Source organism: Thunnus thynnus, chromosome 15 (assembly GCF_963924715.1).
Source record: "Thunnus thynnus chromosome 15, fThuThy2.1, whole genome shotgun sequence".
Lineage (NCBI taxonomy): Eukaryota > Metazoa > Chordata > Actinopteri > Scombriformes > Scombridae > Thunnus > Thunnus thynnus.
In genome coordinates, this window is record NC_089531.1 from 1,476,696 (window position 1) to 1,492,162 (window position 15,467).

The 15,467-nt window shown below is 39.6% G+C and overlaps 1 protein-coding gene and 1 long non-coding RNA gene across 2 annotated transcripts; both read right to left on the reverse strand.

The window, feature by feature from the left end:
- Nucleotides 1-422: 422 nt before the first annotated feature.
- Nucleotides 423-9,139, reverse strand: LOC137198886 (NLR family CARD domain-containing protein 3-like). Its single transcript, XM_067612891.1, has 9 exons — nucleotides 9,038-9,139; nucleotides 6,654-6,761; nucleotides 6,072-6,159; nucleotides 5,357-5,585; nucleotides 3,326-5,123; nucleotides 2,957-3,130; nucleotides 2,664-2,836; nucleotides 2,330-2,499; nucleotides 423-2,231 (listed from the first exon to the last, which is right to left on the reverse strand). The coding sequence occupies exons 1-7, from the start codon at nucleotides 9,079-9,081 to the stop codon at nucleotides 2,746-2,748; spliced, it is 2,532 nt and encodes an 843-aa protein (XP_067468992.1). The 5' UTR covers nucleotides 9,082-9,139; the 3' UTR covers nucleotides 423-2,231; nucleotides 2,330-2,499; nucleotides 2,664-2,745.
- Nucleotides 9,140-10,315: 1,176 nt separating this feature from the next.
- On the reverse strand, nucleotides 10,316-14,201 carry LOC137198961 (uncharacterized). Its single transcript, XR_010931712.1, has 4 exons — nucleotides 14,142-14,201; nucleotides 13,697-13,774; nucleotides 10,529-10,667; nucleotides 10,316-10,427 (listed from the first exon to the last, which is right to left on the reverse strand). It is a non-coding gene; the product is annotated as an uncharacterized lncRNA (long non-coding RNA).
- Nucleotides 14,202-15,467: the final 1,266 nt, after the last annotated feature.

The following is a 15,467-nucleotide window of genomic DNA, read 5'->3' on the forward strand; positions in this document are numbered from 1 at the left end:
TGACTTTACTAATTTACTAATCTGTGACTTTAATACTGGCTGTGCATGGGGAGTTCCCTTATTAATATATCTTTATAGATGTACAGCAAGTTTTCATAATAAATCCAATATACATCAAAAATATAACAATAAATGTAGCATTATTAATGTTACTTATATGCTTAATACATTAATAATATTTAGTTAAACTGTTTAAAAATATACTACCATTTCCTGTTTGAAATAATACATTTTATGTATTCATGTAGGTTCAACACTCTTGAATAACGTAGACAAGTTAGTCTCAGTAAGCACATTGAGATGAATGGCATTAATATTAAGAGGTTTAATAGTAAGACTATAAGAGAATTACTGAACAGGAAGTCTGCCCCAGCAGCTGTTCTTAAATGGGCCGCTCATCATGAGGCAAATTGGTACACAGCATGGGCAACACCACACCAATTATTTCTCACCAATAAAGTGGAAGAGGTCTCCTTCTCCATTAAGCATAGACACTAAGATGTCTCTTCCTTCCCTGTAAAGTCCATTCTCAGTGTTTGTGCACTGGAGGCTTCAAGTTTCCACATCACACTTGTGTCAGTTGCATACTGGACCACGATTGGCTCCAAACTAGTTGTGTCATAAATCCCGCAGGTATGTCCAGGTGTTAAACTGAGATTTAAGGTGAGCACAGAGAAACTTTGAAAACAAACTGCGCAGAGAAAAAGAACATCAGTCACTGGTTTTATTCTGGATGGAGACATTTGAGTGTCTTAAAACATGGCTGGATGCTGTGCATTGGATACTGACAGTAACAACAGAGTGAACTGAGACAAAACAACAGAAACATACAGAATTTAAATCAAAATGACACAAATGAATCCTTTTTTAATTGAGCCAGAGATTGATCTGCTTCACAGTGCAGAGTGTGTGATATGAAGTCTACATAGCAGAGACCCTACAGAGGACACAGAGACACGGAGGACCCAGGCTTGGACCTCAACCCAAAACCAAAACCAAACCCAGGATAAAGAGGCTGAGTGAATGTGGTGTTGAAGGTGTGGAGGTGGATCAGTGTGTCAGAAGAGACTGTAGAAGGACAGAGTGCCAGCAGGACAGTCCACATATACTGCTACTCTGTTAGAGACAGAGGAGGAGGAAGATGGATGTTCCTCTGTTATTGTAATAGACATAGTAACTGTTATCAGAGCACCCCAGACTCCAGGACTAATCATTTCCTCCAAACACACAGTCATCACCGTCTCCTTTCCTTCTGATTCTTCTTAGAGAAAACCAGAATCCATAATTTCTTAAAATGTTAATAGCTATTTCATTTAATTTTCACTCTGTGAATAATAGTAGACATAACTCAACAAACCAGAAGACAAAAGTTTGTACAAAAGGTTAACAGGTCTACATGAATCATTTCAAACATTTGTCACGAGTCTGAAAGTAAACACAGAAAGTAACAGCTTGTAGCAGTATTATGGCTTACTGTACATGGATATACTGTACATCTAGGGCAATGCATGTTAGTTTGTTTACATGTATGAAGCTGTGGTTAGCTTAGCGTGTGTTCATGCTAGAGAAGTAGACAAGATAAAATGGTTTGTGCCTGTAAGTTTCCTTTTCTACTAATTGCAAGAATGAAATGACAAGATCCATACTGAGCAGTATGAGCATCCCTCAAATAGTGCTTTAGGTTTTGTAAATGCATTTTACTGACCGAGTGGAGCTGAGTATTGAGTTGAGTTTCTGTGTTTACTTTGAACCTGACTTAGAGACAAATATTTGAAATGATTCGTGTAACAATTATGTTTATTTGGAGAGCTGTAGGAGGTTGTGGAGAATTAACTTTCTAATTTCTTTTTCTCTTTTGTTTTAACTGTGTCACTTAGATGACAAAACCTTTTTTGTACTCTATAGTGTTTTACTTCTTTTTACTGTCACCTTTTGTATAACCTCTTAATTTACGTTGCTGCTGAGAATTATTTGTTTGTAACAAGGTATAAAGTACCGTAGGAAACAAGGCCAGAGGCCAGTCCTCTCTGCTCTCTCCATGTTCTGATGGAGTCAGAAACATTTGGAGCAACCTTTTGTACAAATGTTTCATCTTGTTCTTAAAAATAAATTTTGCTTCCTAAAGAAGAGAGTTTTTGAATAATTTCCTTGACAATGCTCAGCAGTTTGTCCTGATACACTCACACTTCTTCAGACCAGTTTTCAGTCTCTGCAGTCCAGTATGGTCCACCCTGGAGGAAGAGACAAAGGCACAATCAACTTCATACACTTTCACTCATATCCAACATTAAACAAGAAGCATAGTTAATCAGTTAGTCAGAGTGTCCACCTGTTCATACCTGAGAGTGTCCAGTCTCCAGTGTGGATCCTCCAGTTCAGCAGACAGCAGCCTCTCCCCTCAGTCTCATGGATGATTGTAGCTCAGGTCCAGCTCTCTCAGAGCTCAGAGCTGAGGCTAGAGAAGCAAAGCCTTCCTCTGTGACCAGACAGCCTGTCAGACTAACACACACACACACACACACACACACACACACACACACACACATCTGATTCTCAATCTCCAGACCTTAAAGTGTTTCCACTTTAACAGTTGTGTAATTAGAAGGCTAATTAACACAAACTAAACTTGTTGAGTGAACCTTTACAAACATCTGAATCCTGACCTGACAGTTTCCAGTGTACAGTATGGACTCTCCATCCCAGCACACAGCAGCTTCACTCCTGAATCTTGCAGATTGTTGTTACTCAGTCCAGCTCTGTCAGACTAGAGGACTGGGAGCTGAGAACTGAGGACAGAACTGCACAGCTTCTCTGTGAGAGGTTACAACCATTCAGTCTGAAGAGACAATAAGGACAGATCACAGGGTATTATGATTGAAGACAGTGCTCTCCACCACCATCATAAAAACATCAAATGAGGGAATATCTTTTTTCTTCAAAAAGATGGTGATCTGACCTGAGAGTTTCCAGTGTACAGTGTGGACTCTCCAGTCCAGTAGATAGCAGCTTCACCCCTGAGTCCTGCAGGTTGTTGTTACTCAGTTCCAGCTCTCTCAGACTAGAGGATTGGGAGCTGAGAACTGAGGACAGAGCTGCACAGCTTCTCTCTGAGAGGTTACAGTCATTCAGTCTGAATAGTGAAATTATAAATGACATGATGAATGAATGATGAATGAAATGAAAGCAAATAAGCTTGTTTATTTTATAAGCACTGTAAGTATACTTTTACTACTTATACTTATATTACTTTTTCCACAAAGTTAAGTTAATAAATTCACATGTGTATGTATATGTATGTATTTCATCATATGATTCATTAACCTACAGAGCTTTGTTTGAGGCTTTGACTACTGGTAGCAGCCTCAGAAGAGCCTCCTCTGAAGCAGAGTATTTCTTTAGGTCAAACATGTCCAGATCTTCTTCTGATGACAGTAAGATGAAGACCAGAGCTGACCACTGAGCAGGAGACACTTTATCTGTGGAGAGACTTCCTGAACTCAGGTACTGTTGGATCTCCTCCTCTAGAGAACGATCATTCAGTTCATTCAGACAGTGGAACAGATTGATGCTTCTCTCTGCTGACAGATTCTCATTGATCTTCTTCTTGATGTACTCGACTGTTTTCTTCTTGGTCTGTAAGCTACTTCCTGTCTGTGTTAGCAGGCCTTGTAGGAGAGTCTGATTGGTCTGCAGTGAAAGACCCAGGAGGAAGCGAAGGAACAAGTCCAGATGTCCATTTGGACTCTGTAAGACCTCATCCACAGCACTCTGGTAGAAATGTGTTGTTTTGCATCCGAACACTTCAAACCACCAGGATGTTGTTTGTTCTTCTGTCAGCAGATTGACTCCAGAGTTGATGAATGTCAGATGGACATGAAGAGCAGCCAGAAACTCTTGAATGCTCAGATGGATGAAGCAGAACACCTTGTCCTCATACAGTCCTCTCTCCTCTGTAAAGATCTGTGTGAACACTCCTGAGTACACTGAAGCTGCTCTGATATTGATGCCACACTCTGTCAGGTCTGATTCATAGAAGATCAGATTGCCTTTCTGCAGCTGCTGAAAAGCCAGTTTTCCCAGAGACTCAATCATCTTTCTGCTCTCTGGATTCCAGTGTGGATCTGTCTCAGCTCCTCCATCATACTTGACATTCTTCAGTTTGGACTGCACCACCAGGAAGCGGATGTACATCTCAGTCAGGGTCTTGGGCAACTTTCCTCCCTCTCTGCTTTTCAACACATCCTCCAGAACTGTAGCAGTGATCCAGCAGAAGACTGGGATGTGGCACATGATTTGGAGGCTTCGTGATGTCTTGATGTGGGAGATGATTGTGCTGGCCTGCTCCTGATCTCTGAATCTCTTCCTGAAATACTCTTCCTTCTGTGAGTCAGTGAACCCTCTGACCTCTGTCACCATGCCGACACACTCAGGAGGGATCTGATTGGCTGCTGCAGGTCGTGTAGTTATCCAAAGGTGAGCAGAGGGAAGCAGTTTCCCCCTGATGAGGTTTGTCAGCAGCACATCAACTGAGGTGGACTCTGTAACATCAGTCAGGATCTCATTGTTATGGAAGTCCAGAGGAAGTCGACACTCATCCAGACCATCAAAGATGAACACAACCTGGAACTCTTCAAACCTGCAGATTCCTGCTTCTTTGGTTTCAGTAAAGAAGTGATGAACGAGTTCCACCAAACTGTACTTTTTCTCTTTCAGCACATTCAGCTCTCTGAAAGTGAATGGAAACGTGAACTGTATGTCCTGGTTGGCTTTGTCTTCAGCCCAGTCTAGAGTGAACTTCTGTGTTAAGACTGTTTTCCCAATGCCAGCCACTCCCTTTGTCATCACTATTCTTATTGGTTCATCTCTTCCAAGTGAAGCTTTAAAGATGTCTTCTTGTCTAATTGTTGTTTCTGCTCTGACTGGTTTCCTGGATGCTGTTTCAATCTGTCTGACCTCATGTTCATCATTGACCTCTGCAGTCCCTCCCTCTGTGATGTAGAGCTCTGTGTAGATCTGATTCAGAAGGGTTGGGTTTCCTGCTTTAGCAATCCCCTCAAACACACACTGGAACTTCTCCTTCAGGTTAGATTTGAGGTTACGTCGGCACTCTGCAGCACGAGTTCCTGAATGAACAAACAATAGATGAAATAAATTGCAGTTAAACATTAAGGTGCCATGAAATCTATTCAGCTCATCAGTTGTAGACAAACAGTTTCTGACTGTTTTTAGCTCAGACAAATTCATAGATCTGATGAAGATGTGTGCAGCATATTTACAGCAGAGTTTAAAATATAAACCTGTCCTTTGTTGCCTGCATTTCCTCTCCATCATATTAAATCTGTTTAAATCCTCTTACTGCTCTGCAGACAGTCAGCCAGCTCCTCCTGCTTCATTCTCCTCAGAAAGTGCAGTGTGATCTTCAGAAATGCCTCACTGCTGCTCCTCCTCTGCTCTTCCTCCTCATCGTCCAACACCTCCTCATCCTCCCTCTGACTCGCTAAGCATTCTGGGTAATCTGGATTTAGACCCCTCTGGACTCTCTTCAGCTCATTCTTCACAAAAGTGACAATGTTCTCCTCCAGCAGCTGGAACAGAAAGATAAACTGAATATTTAAACTGGTATAACACAACATGTGATTCATCTGTCAGTCTGAAAACAGACCAGCATGGACATTGTTAGGACCTGAATTGTACTTTAGTATTTAATAGTGAAAGGTGTTTATAGTCAAGTCAATTTTATTTGTATATCCCAATATCACAAATCATAAATTTGCCTCAGGGAGCTTCACAGTCTGTAAAGCAATACAACGTCCTCTGTCCTTAGACCCTGGATTCAAATAAGGAAAAACTCCCTAAAAAATCCCTTTAACAGGGAAAAAATGGAAGAAACTTAAGGAAAAGCAACAGAGGAGGGTTCTCTCTCCCAGGACAGACAAAAATGCAATAGATGTTGTGTATATAGAATAGAACAAGAAAGATAAAATACAGAAATACAGCATGGACAACAGGATGACAAAAATATAATGGATTTATCACATGCTGTACATTTACACACATGTACATGTACAAACCATAAATACAGAATCCAGGTCTTTTGGATGCTGCTGGGCAGACTGATCACTGGGAACCTCTGAGCTCTCCTGATGAACTCTCCACTCTCTGTGGAGAAAACATTTAAAAGTTTAAGAGAATTTAATGACCCAAATCTGCACACAATTTACTAAATGTGTTCTGTTTTGATGACAACATGGACACTACTGTAAAAGCTAATTTAATCACTGGATATTTAAAATAAGCAAAATAAACTTACAGAGTAGTAAATATGGTATTAAATAAGAACTATGCATGTCTTTTAAATTTTTTTCATTCTTTTGAAATTCTAACATACCGGGTAAACATGTCTTTCCATGCCACCAGTTTCTATCACAATATTTCTGTTACAAATTTGTTGCAATGATTGCTAATGATATTACTTCAGTAACTGTCTGAAACTTGACAAAGCTCTTCTTCATGACATCCTACAGTTTTGTGTATGTAGCCTCAAAACTGTGGGAGCAGTACCATGGGAGAGGAAGTTCAAGCATTTCAAAAGTTGTGCTATGCACCTTTGGTACTCACACAAATAACTAAACAAAAACATTCTGTTGACTTACTTTATTTTAGACTCATGTCCTTTAAAACAAAGAGGAAACTGCATGGACCAGTCACTCTTCATGGACACACAGCTGGGTCCAGGAGAGTCTGGTCTCGACTGCTGGATCCTGATACAAAGTAATGACAAATGAACCAAAAAACATTTGAAACCAAGCGTTCAGAGCAGTCTGAACCTGGTGCATTTTGCTCACAGGGTAACTTCTACATACGTTTACCTCATTATTTGACCAGTCGGCCACTTTTAACATGAACATTTGACATTGTGACATTAAATATATGACTGAAAATAAGGAAAACCATAATAGGTCCCCTTTAAAAATAAGACTGTTGCTTCCTGCTCTTTAGTTTTGTGTTGCTGAGCTGAGAGGTCCACTAAACTCACTTTGTAATGTGTCTTTTAAACTGTGTCTCTCTCTCCTATAGTCTGTGTCTGTGTGGTTTTTATGTAAATAAGGAGAAAAGCAAGCTGTTTAGTGCCTAAAAAGCTGCTGCAGAGTTGAAATCATCTCCTGATGTCTTAATGCAGAAACAGGCTGAATCATCTGTCAAATACAATTACTGCTGTCCCATTCCAGTGATGCAAGCACCTGAGTAGCCACAATTGGTTGAAGCTCTGGCACACTATCCTGCAATATTGGCCACATTATTCTTGTTGGCAATAAAATTCAAAGCAAAGCAGAGTATTTACTCCAGGTGGTGTCCTTGGATCAATTTTGGAGCAAAATGCCCCCCAAACAACTTTCTAGAAAGACTTCCACACACCGCCTACACTCAAGATGGCAATGCTACACTAACAGCTAACATTAACACTAGCTTTGAAGCTGACCCAAGGTTGACCAAAGCTCTCGAGGTAATGGTGGTAAATATTGCCACTATGCAGGACGGTTTTACAACTTCAGTGATTGTCAGATGGTGATGGATGCAGCCAGATGACTCAACATGCTGAGACATCATACAGCAAAGATGATGCGAATATGACCAAGTAAGGAGGAAGCTTGAGAGCATCGCTGAGACTCGCTATGCCATGATCTACCCTGCTTCCCTCAGGATCAGGGTGAATAATACTGTTAAAACATTCCACTCTCCAGAACAAGCCTCAGCATATGTTGACTCTCTCTAGAGGACCTACAATGTACAATTAAGGCTGGTAATATTTTCTTCTGTAGAGAGATGTGGCATAGGATGAGTGCTCCACCTTAAAGCACACTTCTCTGCTGAGAGACTCTTGAGTTGGCCTAGGATTTATCTTTAAAAACCCTATATGGATATCCTGGCATTTCTTATTTGGTATATTTATCATTTAGGGAAATGTAGTTAGTGTTTATTCATGCAATGTTTACTAATTACCAACCAGCCAAATTATGTCATTCATTGTGCTTACTTCTATAGAGGCTTGAGGCATATCTGTTAAGATATAGAGAGGAGGTTTGTGAATAGGGATGAAACTGACTTGCAACCGTTTCGTTCTGTCTTTCTTTAAATTTTATGATTATGCCATCAGAAATTATAACCTACCAAATGTTTTTCTTTTTTTTCTTACCTTCTCCTCTCTTTTATGAGATTCATTGTATTTTTGTTTTTTCCAGTGGTAGGGAGACTGTCTCATATGTTTCCAGTCACTGCTGCTTCAACTTATTGTGCCAGCTATGGTACAGTAAGTTGTATAAAAGTATGCTTGCATTTAGCATTAGGCAAAGAGTCTTCCACCCTAAAGGAGGGTTTGAATTTACTCTCCTGTTTGTTCTTAAGTTTAATGGTCCTGGTATGGCCTGTGAATGACCTAGTAAAAGTGTTTGTAAATAGTTTTGTTCACAGAATGGCCACTGTTTTGTTATATGTTCACAATGCGCTCAGTCTTATCAGTGTATTATTTTTGCTGTCCAGAGACTGATGTCCAGAGTGACAGAATAAAAATATTAGAAAGACAAAGACAAAGAATGTAGTTGAGTTTTGTCTATTAATTCCTACCCCTGATCTTCAGAGCAACATGGGTGAGGGAGATGTGGGTGGAGGCCAACAGTCCTCTACAGTTATGTATCGCTTTGTGTTTCCTAAGCCACACCAATGTTTGATCAATCCAATCAAATCTAAATGATCTGGTTTAAATCTCTCTTGTAACGATACCCTGCCCACATATTCTGTTTCACTCAGAAACATAACTAAAGATAATGACAGTCTAACTTTGATTTCACTGTGACTTTAAAAATAAGTGTTGTGTCAAAGGGAGGTCATCTTCTTGTCACCCGGACTTGATATATTCAAACCAATACATTATTTGACAGATATTTCCTTCGATCAACCGATGGATCAGTTGCAGAAATCCTGTGACACTGAGCTTGGAAGAATTTGTAGAGTTGAGAACAGCAACATTCTGTTGACTTACTTAACTTCAGACTCATGTCCTTGAAAACGAAGAGGAGAATCCATGGACCAGTCACTCTTCACAGGCACACAGCTGGGTCCAGGAGAGTCTGGTCCCAGCTGCTGGATCCTGATACAAAGTCATGACAAATGAAAAACAGTTTCAACCTGAAAAGAGCACAACTGGCCGTTTATATTTTACTTATATGTAGCATGTTTACATTTGTTTTCATTTACATTTCTAATCTGCCTCCCGACTACAAATGATTCCAGCAACCAGCTTGCTTGACGCACAGATCTGCAACATAAGTTGTTGAGATTTGGAAGGAGAGCACTGGCTCCTCTTCAACCTACATCTATCCATGAAACCTTCTTTGCATAGGTTTACAGAGACGTTTACGTGTGTCTTTGGAGAACCATAAATCCAGCTATAAGTTATTAGTGAAGGGGGGACGACGACCCCACCCACTCTGCCTGCCTCTTTTGTTCTGCTGTGTTTTTCCCAGCTTGTGGTGTGAGGGAAATTACTGTATGAATATATATAAATGTTTGTGTGGACTTGTGAAAGGTTAAAATGCTTGGTGACAGTTATAGAAACCATGTTCCCGAGTAGTAGTATGTTCCCAAGTGGAAGAGAAACAAAGAACATCTGTTCATGCTGAAGCATATCCTACCATGTCTGTTTGGTTATAACCATGCACAGATTAGTCACAACTCCTAGAGGTTGGTGAGAAAGACATAAAGGAGTATTCGCCTCACTCTTCAGTGCTCACTCCTCTGCAGCAGCTTGTATGTCTCTATCGAGTATGCTATTAAAGAAAGTGTGACAATACTGTATTGAGAATTGTTTCTTTCCTCATTGAAGTCAAGTGCAAGAGGTGAATGGCCACAATCGTAGTTGAAAGGTGGAGTTTGGTGGACTTTGCTTGAACCTGAAACATCTGTGCTCATCCTCTCAGTACACAAAGGACTGCCTTTCTGGGCTGCCTCTCTCCGTTTCTGGACTTTCCTCAACAACCCATACCTCCTTTGTCTGGTTAGCTGCACCAAACAACACACAATACACCAGTCTTACACTCATTCATACATTATAAACATTACTGACCTCCACTCTACTGACAAACCTCATATTTATGTTCAGTTATTTGGTTCAATAAATTACTTTTCATATGATAATTCTGTGTAAGGCCTCCCGTTTTGTTTCCAGCCTTGAGCCAGGTCATAACAGTGACTGATCACTTCAACTGGCAATGTTTCTGTGTGACACTTTACAGTTAACTTTTCTGTTGACCTACTTTGTTTTAGGCCCATGTCCTTTAAAATGAGGAGGAGGGTCCATGGTCCAGTTGGTCTTGATGGACACACAGTTGGGTTCAGGTTCACCAGAGTCTGGTCTGTGCTGCTGCTCTTGGCTTGGCTCAACACAACACACACAGAACTTTGAGTATGAATAATGATGGTGGAGTGATTTGAGTGGAGAACAGTTATGGATAGTTAGAGATCGTCACCTCACCTCTGAGGTTTGGGTCTGGCTGTCATGTTCCCCACACAGAGTGCTTCCAGAGGGAGGGACTTCCCCTTCTGTGTCCTCACACTGGCACACTGGCACACTGGCAATGTTCCCTTTGGAAGATGTTCACCCCTAAAAAACACTGAGGATGGACCAGGTTGCTTGTTCAGAGAGTTTGAAATCTCAGGTCTGGGTAGCATTGATCAACAGCAGTGCTTGAATGAAACTAAATACATTTACTCAAGTATTGTAATTCATTACAGATGTGAGATATTTCATAGGTCTGGTCAACAAAAGAATAATTAACAACTTTCTTCATTTAGTAGAAAGTGTTTTTCTTTTCAATATCTGTTTTGTCCCCCATTAACTTTTATTATGGATAAAATTAAAGTCAGAGAGAGTCTATCTGTCAGTAGGAAACACATTTTAAACACATTTATATTTTACATAATTTATCGTCATTTCTATTCATTCACATGTGAGGCTGAAAATTTCTGAGCATTGGGTTTGATATGAGTCACATCATTTCCATTTTCCCAGAAATATTTAGCCTAATAAATATTTCCCATCGTTTACAAGGCACTTTTATCATATTCTGGGTTATTAAATAATGAATGACAATCAGAATATCAATAAATACAGACGCAAATAATTAATAAATCATATAAATGCATTCTGCCCGTAGAAATGGTTCATGTGCCTTTGAGCAGGATATAGCACACAGAATGCAGGTTGTGCAAGTGTTTGTCAAACAGGCCTTACTGAGGTCTGTATTGACTGTTGTCCACTCATCTTTGTTGCTGGACTTCAGCCACTTCACTTGTGGTCTGTGGCTTTGAATCTTCTTCTCTGCATCTGGTTGGGGTCCAGATCAGATATTGTGTTTGAATTAATCTCCTCGGCCATTGGGGTACTGATGCTTGGTAGACTTTGAGTTGTGTCCTGCCGCTGTGCTTCATTCGACTGACTTGCCCTTTCTTTCAAGACAATGTGAGGTCCAGTCCTCATTTCCGTCAAGCACTGCATTTGGCCTTGATGTATTCTTAGGCCTCTGAGAGATGTTATCTTGGACCATTTGCAGCTACATGTACGGAGCAGTTGTCCAGAAGATGATGTCTCAAGTGCTATGCGTATCAGCGAATGCACAGATTTTCCTTTTTGGATTTTTCGTAGCCATGAGGGGTGACTCCTATACACCTATCAAAGTGATGTCATGGATAGTTAGTCCATGATAGTTCCGTTGGGGTCTTTTGCTCCTGTCAACTGTCTTTCCTCACCGTCACAAATTTCACTTTCCCTAGTTGTCAGCTGCACTTACAGAGCAGTCATTGGTTTTATCTAGTTCATCAGTTGAGCTCATAGGACTTGTTGTTACTATCCCTTATAATAATCAGCACTCCCTTGATTTCTTGAGTAGTGGTAGGGGTAATCACTTCATTGGGGTCATCAGGTGGGCACCCTCCCTCTCTGGTAATTCATTGATAAGCTCGCGATACCTCCAGAGGGCTCAACAGCAATATCTGGTGTCCTAGGAGTGGCCCCCTCCACTTTTACCCTTTCCTATAGGTTGATGGTCATGTTGCAGCCCAGATCAAGTCCCCTCTCTTCAGCCAAAGCCAGTTGCTGCTTGGGAGCTTCCAACAATGACCTGGTGGCTTGCTGTGGGGACTGACCTCAAACTTCCATCTCTTTCAGGAGCCCGGTGGATGATTTGGCCACAAAACCCCTGCAGTGATAACTGTGCAACTTTATTAATGTTAGCACAGTGCACATGTGTGGAGATACAAACTCCATCAGGAGTTGCTACAGCTGTTAAAGCCAATTGACAGCTGATCCAGCTGCGATCAACTGCTACCCTCATCAGAAACAGACATCGCTTACACATGACACTTCTCTAAAAACATAATTCCTTGTTTCCTCTCTCCTTGCATCTCCAGTGGAAGGGACTAAGATGCAAGGAAAAGATGTAAATGAGGGTACCATAGATGCAGTTAATGGAATTGAGTTGTACCCATGGTTCTTGTGTTGCCTGAGAGGAGGCTCTGTCTTTAAGATGAAAGTCAGGGAACAAAGGTCTAGGTGTGCAGAGTCCATAAATCTCATTGATTATAAAATTTATCATAAAACTATAAACCTTAAATAATCTTTACTATTGTAGCTACATGATTAAAAACAAGACCAATGCATGTTGACTGCACTCTAGTCACAGGTGATACTGTAATCACAGGCTTCATTCACACATCTGGTTTTATGTCTCTTAATTTTTTTCTTTGGTGGGGGTTCCTTTCCTTGTTAGCCTATATATTATTTAAAATAAATATGATGTATGTAAATTTGTACATGTAAATATGATGAGGCAGCAGGATGTTGCAGCGTAAATTCTCAGGTGTGTGATTGAAACTTGTATTTATAGTATCCACCTGTGTGTCTGTGTGTGACTCTTCGAGCCTGATGAAGAAAGGCATGTTTGTTTTTAATCATACAGCAACCGTAATAAACACAAAGCAGTGTGCCTTGTGTTTTTTGGGGGTATCCATTCCTTTACTTGTGGACAGCTCATAAAATACAGACATACATAAAACATGTATATATATATATATATATAGTTATTGTACATATATTATACAGTCATAATAATATTTTATCAGTGTACAATGGTATAACTGTACAAATGATATTTAAAATGACATAGTAACAGATATGAAACATAATAACAACAGCAAGGTGTGTAGTTTCATCATTCTGCCTTACCTTGGAATTCAATAATAATAACATATAATATAATATGTGTTTAATAATAAGAAATAGAACTAAAACTTTAGAGTATTTTCAGTAATAATTTTCAACCTGTTCTGTAACTGAGAGAGAAGGTCATGATGGCACTTCATTTATTGACAGTCCCTAAATACCAGAGCTTTTTTTTAAAGTATTTTGGTCCAAGTAGAAGTGAAGCCTCAAGTCAAAAACTAAGTCTTTTGGTCTATCAAGACTTAGTATGTAGATTACAATAGCACAGTCAAATCAAACAAAATACTTATTTTTTAATGGAAACAATTTTCATCTCAACACATTCCTGCGTGGTCACATTAAAACAAGGATCAGTGCTTAAGGGTATAATGATTAGGCAGCATCACGCAGTTAAAACTTCAAAACTTTTCCTCAGCTTTTTACCTTCAAGTCTCAAGTCAAGTTGAGTCTCGCAGCAGGGGAGTCCAAGTCCCAAGTCTCCAGCTCTGCTAAATTCTCACTCTGCCGGATAAAAGAGAAGCAAAAAGTCCCACGTCAAATATTCACATCAGACTGACTTCCACACGAAATCTGGTTCAATATAAGACATGAACACATAAAAGTTATTGATGTCATTGACATTGAAAACCAACAGATTCACACATTCACACACGTCATCATCATCTCTCCTGCTGTTGGAGCTGGTATTGATCCTTAACACAAACTGTTAACAGAGAGCTGAATCTGATCTGAGGACAAACAGAAAATTTTAACACACAAACACTTTCAACAACCAAGTGGCTCATTTCTGCTTCTTGACTGTCATTAAACTAACAGTGAGAGCAGAGAAGAGTCATTAAACACTGAAAACTGTTAGTTACAACCTTACCATATGGAGAAGAAACATCTGCGACATGTCGGTGAAGAAAACAAAAGTTAAATACTTCAAACACACTAACAGAGAGAGAGAGAGAGAGAAAGAGAGAGAGAGAGAGAGAGAGCGAGCAAGAGAGAGAGAGAGTGGGGGGAGGGGGTGGATCCACCTCAGCCCAGCTCAGCAGGTTGCTGACCCCCGCTACTAAACACACTGATCAACCAATAATTACTTTATTATTCATGGTGTGCTCCTTCATGTAAATACAATACATTTTGTATGAGAATATTGTAGCCTAATCATAGCTTTCATTGTAGAGATGGCAGACATCAAACTCATCATATGTGCATACTTAATTTTGTAAAAACAGTTGAAACATTGGACAAAATGTCTGTCTCCTGTGTGAATCTACAGCTCAGTGTGGACTCATGATGAATGTGTGAGGACAGTTTGTCACATGATCCTGACAGTGCTGAGAAGTCACACCACGAAACCATCAAATACAAGTCTGTCACATGACATTTCAGTATTTAACACATTTTATACCAGAGATGCCTAAACCAGCAACTGACTTTAAACTCTGTGTTTCAAAACATAAGTTATAGTTGATTAAGGAAACTGTGGTTTCTATTATATTTCCTCATTTGTCTCTGGGTCATAGTAAACCTGAAACTAACTCAACTCACCCACATCCTGCTGCTACGTGATATTTTGATCTGTTTACAACCAAAAGGCTTCCTGTAACTCCTCTCTGACTCTCTGTCACTGATGTTGTGAACAAGTTATTCAAGTAGCCCATTAATAATATTTAAACAATACTTTACCATTATATTCTCATAACTGGACTAATAGAATATTATGTTTTTATATATGTATATATGTTTTTGCATGTTAACAGCCTATAATTTGTGGGTTTTTGGACAGTTACACCACAGTGACATTTTTTAACTTTAGGCAAGAGACATTTATTTGTACAGCATATTTTGACAGCAAGGTAATTCAACGTACTTTACTTAAAACATAAAAGACATCTAGTCAAAATGTAAAAGAAACACATTATAAAAAGACATATAAATACAATTAAAAAGTAGTACATAGAAAATGAAAATAAGCTAAATTAGAGTAAGACAGATAATACAGGAGAATGAAAGTTACAGTGCAGTGCAAGATATGAATAAAAAAAAAAAATCAGATTTGATTCAATAAAAGGCAGCGGCAAACAGTAAAGTCTTCAGCCTTGATTTAAAAGAAGTGAGAGTTGCAGCAGACCTGCAGTTTTCTGGGACTTTTTCAGAAATGTGGAGCATAGAAACTGAAAGCTGCTTCTCCATGTTTAGTTTT

Coding starts and splice junctions, on each gene's coding strand:
- LOC137198886 (XM_067612891.1), bottom strand. CDS start 9,081: ATGGATTCTCCTCTTCGTTTTCAAGGACATGAGTCTGAAGTTAA. Junction 3,131..3,325: donor AAAGCCTCAAACAAAGCTCT/GTAGGTTAATGA, acceptor TTCACTATTCAG/ACTGAATGACTGTAACCTCT. Junction 2,837..2,956: donor TGTACACTGGAAACTCTCAG/GTCAGATCACCA, acceptor TTGTCTCTTCAG/ACTGAATGGTTGTAACCTCT.